The 6,953-nt window shown below is 44.4% G+C and overlaps 1 protein-coding gene across 1 annotated transcript in view; it reads right to left on the reverse strand.

Annotated features, from left to right (window-relative positions):
• Positions 1–6,737, reverse strand: part of CRIM1 (cysteine rich transmembrane BMP regulator 1) — a 175,778-nt gene extending 169,041 nt beyond the window's left edge. The window contains exon 1 of the mRNA XM_054629706.2: positions 6,020–6,737. Coding sequence (XP_054485681.2) covers positions 6,020–6,371 — 352 coding nt within the window. The 5' untranslated portion in view covers positions 6,372–6,737. The remainder of the gene's footprint in view (positions 1–6,019) is intronic.
• Between the last annotated feature and the right edge of the window lie 216 nt (positions 6,738–6,953).

The raw sequence follows: 6,953 nt of genomic DNA on the forward strand, positions 1-6,953 counted from the left end.
GGTGTGAACTGCTTCCATTCTTCTCAAAACATTAGGAAGGGCTTATTTCCCCAAAACAAGGCCAAACTAGTTTGGTTAGGCAAGTGCTCCCCCAGGGACTATTTTTAGTATTAGACTATTTTCTGTACACTTATGTGGAATTTAATCTATGCTAAGTTATTTTCCCATCTTAGTTTATGTTGGTAAGTTTCTCCACACACATAAGCTTTCTGTATCAGTCATTTTCCAAATTCCAGTATAGTCAGACACAACCAATGTCACTCAAAGTCTCAGGCAAAACCCTGAGTTTGTGATTTCCAAGTTTACATTCCTGTGGATTAAATGCATTCTCAAATGAAAAGCAGTTTATAAGTCACAAGAGATACTTAATAGGTCAGCTCTACAAAGTATTTAATCCATTAAAACAGAAACATTTGGTTTTCTCTGCAAGGTCCTATAAAATTATTGAGATGAAGAATCCTTAAGGGGGGCACAAAGTAAGGAGGGGAAGAGGACAGCATTTTTGAACCATATTAATGGGTTAATTATTGCATAATATGCCTGTCAGTGAAATGACATTTTGGTTGACTAAGTACCAGGCAAGAAGTTAAATTATGCAAGAATCTTTGAATTAGCTAGAGGGTGCTTATACCAGCAAAGATGCCTAGGGGCAAGTTCAAAGGTAGTTTTAGTTTAAAAAATAAAAAAAGGAAAAAATATCTTTATAAACAACATGGTTTTAGGGAACCTGGTAAAATAATCAGTTTCTGTGTAGAAAAATTCATATTAGCCAAGGATGCTTATACGAAGTTTTAAAAACCAAAAATAAATAAAAAGAGAATATTCCTCTTACTAAAGTTAAAAAACTTAGTAATCCAGCCTACCCACAGCAAGACTTCTAGTTTTAAACTTACTGTGCTGATCCACAACAGCAAAGTCCTACTAATTCCTGCATCATATCTGTTAGATGTTTGCATTTAATTTTTACTGAAATACTGGAACCAAGTCATTTCTAAAATTGAAACACGATGCCCAGAAACACAGAGGAAACCATTTCCAAGTCAAATAAGCACCTGATCCAATTCAAATTCCATGCCACACTGAGAGTTACATATTCTTACTGATGTTGAGATTTCAGCATTGATGGAATACAGAGCAGAAATAGCTTATAAATTATCCAGTCTGTGTGTAAGAAGTCAGCATCCTCCTAGTCAGTGTTTTTGGGGGTGGCAAGGAGGAGGAGTAGGGGAAAGGGATTGTTAAATTCGATCAAGACTAGCATATGAGAACCTGAATATTCATTAAAGAACTACTTCTCATTCCAGTTTCACAACTTAAATAATTTTTCTGATAATTTTCTTTTTTGACAACATGAATATTTTTCTGTTTGTCTCCCTGATAGTCTGGATTGCTGACAGCCTTTGAACAAAGTACTTTGGCTGTTTTCACAACAACAGCCATTGATGAAGTCCCCAACTAGATCATCAGTTCTAACACTTGATGTTACTGAAAGAACTTCTCTGCACACACATGGACTTCAGAACCACTTGGACATTTCCCCAGCCATTCACTACATAACAAAGAAAAAACCCAACCAAACAAAAAGTTAAGATATTTGGGCAGCACTGTTCCAGTGCAAGCAGATGTAAACAACTGGGTTACACACAAGCAACTTCCAGATTACTTGAAGTTCAGTAACTTGTACAGAAAGCAAAATACTGCCTGATCTTTAGGGGTCTGGGCTGCATCACAAGCAAGAAGCCAAGCATGTAGTATAGCAGTCTGTCTGGGGACAGAGCACCAAGGGGAGGGCTTTGTGTCCACTGACCCATTATAGAGTACAGCACTGAAAACAACTGAAAACAAGGCTCTCCAAAGGTACTAGCTACCAAAGTTACTAATGATAACAAATACTATCAAGTCTGCAGGCAAGCAGTTCTTACTTCAGTAAAGCAAGGAGAACTGCATTAGTACACGTGTAAACCAATGCCCAAACAAAACAAAAAAAAAACCAAGCTCAGCTTTCCTCTTCCAAATTTTGAAAATAAAAAAGCTAGGTTTACAAGGTTTAAACTCTTCTCATCAGTTCCAGTTTCACTAACCTTCACTTGATTACCATACACTGTGTCCTTATATATTTCTCAGGGATGAAAACTAGGCAGACTTATGGGTGGGGAGAAGACAATGGACACATCCAAGGTCTCCCAACTTGCCCCAGCAAGGAGTCAGACAGACTGTAATGCTCCAAACTCCCCAAAATATGCAGTTCAGTAAATGAGACTAGGACTAGCCACAGTAAGGAAAGCTTCTGCCATCATCCTAGGAGATTAACACACATACTTCCCAATACTTGCCTAAAATTTGCTACAGCAAACAAGGGAACTTCAGCTCAGAAATTATATGCTAGGCAGTAAGCAGTAAGCAGTAAGCAAAAAGAATACAGCAATTAACTGTACTACCCCTCACCAAAAAAAAAAAAAGACCAAATTAACAACTGAAATAAAAAACACACCCAAACCCCATTAAAACCAAACCAACAAGCCAAAACCAAACAATGTAACAGATATTATTGGTAAGCTAGTGGCACAGTGATACCTTTTTTCAATGTCTACCTAGGGGCTATTTCATAAGGAAGTATAATCTAAAGAGAAACTAAGAACATCTTCAGACTAGCAGTTTTGTTAAGTATGCATTTCAAATGTATCAAAAAAACCCTTATGTTTCTGTTACACAGTCAAAAATAATTTCCAATCATTTTCAGGGTTATCTTATTTGCTACTGTCAAGACTTTGATGAGTTCAGCAAAGCAATCTAGGCCTCTTCATCTAACAGCACCAGAAACTGGAGAAGCAGGGAAACAGACAAAAGAGAGTAATCTCAAGAAATGCCTTCACACAGTAACCTAACTTCTTTGGCAGAGCTTTTTCAGGCTTTTTCTGATCCCCTGGAAAGCCAGAGCCCACCCAGCTGCAGAAGCCAAAGCTAAGGTGTTTTGGGAGAGACAAAATTTTAGTCTCGCCCAAAGTCTCTCTTTGGGAGAACTTCAGTCTAATTCAGTTTCAGGCCCATGACTACCTTTAAAGGCAGAGAGTAAGGACAGTTCCTGCTTTACATTTAAAATTTCTCAAGCTTAAGAGTCTTTGGAAGGCGGTGTAGGCTCTCAAAACCTCATAGAACCAGTCCAGAAAATCCCTGTAAAGGATGCTGTAAAGTCAACAGAGGCTGGATGTGTGCAAAGTCTCTCAAGAATGCCATATAGGAGGTGCAGCTACCAGCACTAGGACCTCAGAATTATTACTTACTAAGAATACAACTGCATTCATGAAAGGCATTTACCCACTTCAGGATAACAACACAAATGGAGTGTTAGAACTGCTTAGAGATGTGAATTGTTAAGGGGGTGAGATGAACAAGAACTTCCTTCAGCTTTTGGAATGATAAAGGGAAAAAGTCGTCAGGATCAGCAACAGATTTCATTTATAAACAGTGCTTTAACAAAGAATAGTCTGTTTGTAATTTCAGAAAGAGAAGCTACCAGCAACAGATGCCACAGAGACTTCTCTGTCAGGTGTTACAGAACTCATTTATGTCAAGTGTCTTAAATGCTAGAAACAAGTTAGCAGACAAGTATTTCTACCTGTTGCTATTCCAGCTCTCAGTATTCTGCAGCCTAGCATATGCTGATAGTCTGAAACAAGACAGGGCTGAAGCTTCAAAAATGATACAAAAAAACATGCTTATAACTGTAGCCAGTAGGGGTCATTTCAGTGTAAAAAATTGCAATGAAAGAAAAGACTAGGGACAGGAAGGAGAGTAAAAACATGAATTTCTATTCACACAGTTCTGTAAAACACTTCCATTTCCTCCTCCCTGGACTGGGGAAGGAAAGGGTTTCCACTCCCAATGTGCACGACAACAAAAAAAGTGCATCCTTTATTCTGTTAACAGATAAAGGCATGGTTTAATACTACTCACATCAGGCATCACCAGCCTAGCCTGTTGCATGTGTGCCTATAAACTCAACAACTGTTTAGGTCATCACAATCAAAAAAACAGAGCTATTCAATCTCATATTAGCAATCAGAGGCAATACAATCAGTACCCTTTCATCCTTGCTGCCACCTCATGTGCAAAACATGCAACATGAAGAACAACATACTACCTCTGTTCCTCAGAATGAGGTAGTTTCCTGACAATTCACTAACAGGCATTCCAGGATTATTTATTAGGCTGACAGTTCAGCTTGGTTCCTTTTCATTTATGAGAATGAAAATTAAATAGATAAGTAAGAGTAAGAAAATTAAATAGAAAAGTTATCTCCCTTAGTTATAGTTAATAGATTGTTATCTCCCTCCCCTAGGACTATTCCTATAGGGACAGCTGGAAGTAGTTTCTAACCACAACACTAATTGAAACACAATCTTGCCAACAAATGCTTCATACTATTTTCAACAGTAGATGGGACGTGTTAGGAGCTGAACTACAGCAACGTACAGATTGCATCACTTCAAAGGAATGAAATACTCCTAAACTGCCAGAGATGTGCATACTGTGATACAGTAAGGAAATTGGAGCATTAAGGCTTATAATGACTGTAGGCTCTCAGTTCCTTTAACCATTGAGAAGGGGGGGAAGCTATTTTAGCCCAGCTTTTACTCAAAAACACACGACAAGAGAAACTCCTGCAAAACCAGGTAAGTTTCCCAAGTACCTTTGCTTGTACTTTTCTATTTACAAAAACTTTTCCAATACATATTAAAAATAAGACACTACAGCAATGTACATATTCAGCAACATAGTCTCAACCAAGGTCTTCAAAATAGTTCAGGGCCATTTAAAAATGTTTTAACAATCGAGCTTTTAATCTAGAGCTCATCCTACTCAAGCATCAGCTCCTGCGGCTGACAGCATTGGTTGTAGCGCAGGCGGGACGCACTGCTTTGCTGTGCTGTGGTTTGCAATTTGTTATGGAGGCAAATGGAGTTTTAAACTAATAATGAACGCCAGCACAAAGGTCAGCTGCCCACTAAAAATGACCGGGTTTAGCCTTCTTAAAACAGTGCATCATTTTAAATGCAAGTTTTTTGGACAGATGCTGCCTCACCAGCTCTCTGGACTTTCTACTGCCCTCTACCCGCCGAGAGGAGACCGCCTCGTCTCCTTTTCCAGAATTGTCGAAGCTCCCGCTCCGAATCACATATACATTTATACATATCCCAAACTACTGCTTATTTGTAATCTCTTTACAGCGCCATGTTTTCCCTCAACTTGGGGAAAAAGGGAATTGGAGGCACAAGAGAAAGCGAGACTAAAAATTTGTCTCTGGGTTTTCATTAATTTATAACACATAAAAAAATAAATCTTAGGAATTCTGATAGATAAAAAACTGAAGGGGGGTGAATTCCATTTGCTTTTCATACCAATTCATCACCTCACAAGACGGTAGGAAGCTGAAAAGACTTTGAGAGGAATTCTACCGTGAGTATTTACCCCTCCCCTGATGCTCCAGCAGGAAAAAAGACACCCCTTATCATTATATGCCGAGCAGGACAGGCAGAGAGATATTAAGTGACAGGAACAGGAAACAAAACTTTATAACAGATGATCAGTCTTCCTTGTTTCTTTATACAGGAGGGAATCCGGAATAGGCATCATGTGTGCACGACTGACCTCCGCCGATCTTAATGTGCCAAACTCTTCCCGAGTCCTTTATCATGGAATTTTAGCTGGGCATCAGCAGCTGATACAAGCTATCAGCAACCCAGTGACACTATGCTATGGAGAATCAGTAGAACCCTAAAGTTTAGGGTAAGAAAATTAAGGGCAAAACTTCGAAGTAGGAGTCTCTGGGGTTTTTTTTAAGCAGAGAAGGCTAGAATACACGCTCGCAGATGGGACAGGCGGGCGGGCTGGAAGGGAAGGAAGGCGCACCGGCGCCCAAGACGTCTTAGGTGCGCCCTCCTTCCTTTCCCGCCGCCCATCGGGTGCCCCCACCCCGGGGGACGGATGGAGGGATGGAGGGTGTCCCGCCGCCTCTCACCTTCGCAGACGCCCACTTCGTACTCGGTGATGGAGTCTCCGTTGAGCGGCGGTCGGATGACACAGCGCAAGCCCCGGTCGCAAGCTCCGTGCAGCCCATAGACACCCCCGCAGCTCTCGTTCCGCTGCCGAGCGCACATGAAACAGCAACCGCAGATCCCCAGCACGATGCTACCGGGGCAGCTCTTCGGTTCTTCGCATTTGGATTCGTCGCAGGGTAAGCAGACGAGAGCACGCGTCCCCGACTCGCCCAGCAGCAGGGCCAGCAGGAACAGCCACCCCGCGGCCGCCAGGTGCCAGCCGCCGTCTCCGCCCGGGCGTCTCCTCCCCGCCGAGACCGCTGCCAGGTACATCCCAGCCGCCGCAGCCCGGCCTGGGCCGGGGGGAGCCTCTCGGAAGCCCCCTCGCCGGGCGGCGGACCCGAGCGTGCCGCGGCTCCTTCCCGCCGCCCCCGCCTCCGGCCCCCCGAGGAAAGTTTCCTCTCGGCGGCGGCGGCTCAAGCCAAACTTCTCCTCCGGGTGGCGGCTCCGCCCGCCGCTGCCCCCTCCGGGAAGCGGCGTCCCTCAGCCCGGTCGTCCCTCGCCCGCCGGCTCCCGGTTCCGCGGCGCCGTGCGTGCGAGCGGCTGAGCGCGCGGCGGCGGCGGCTGGCTGTGTCCCCCTCGCGTCCCGAGCCCCGACTCGCCTCCTGCCTCACTCTCGCCCCGCTCCAAGTGCGCCCTCTGCCCTGCCCCCATTGGGCGATCATCGCCGCCGCACCGCCCCAAGTGCCCGTCCGCGCCTCTCTCATTGGGCACCGCCGGGGCTGGCCCGCCCCCTTCCCTCCCGCCCCCCCCCAGCCCCAGATCCTGGGGCTGGAAGAGGCGCAGCGGAGGCGAGGAGCAGCCTGGGCCCCACAGCGGCCGCCGCCTCCGCCTCCCCCTGCACCTCCCCTCCCC

Source organism: Agelaius phoeniceus, chromosome 3 (genome assembly GCF_051311805.1).
Source record: "Agelaius phoeniceus isolate bAgePho1 chromosome 3, bAgePho1.hap1, whole genome shotgun sequence".
NCBI lineage: Eukaryota > Metazoa > Chordata > Aves > Passeriformes > Icteridae > Agelaius > Agelaius phoeniceus.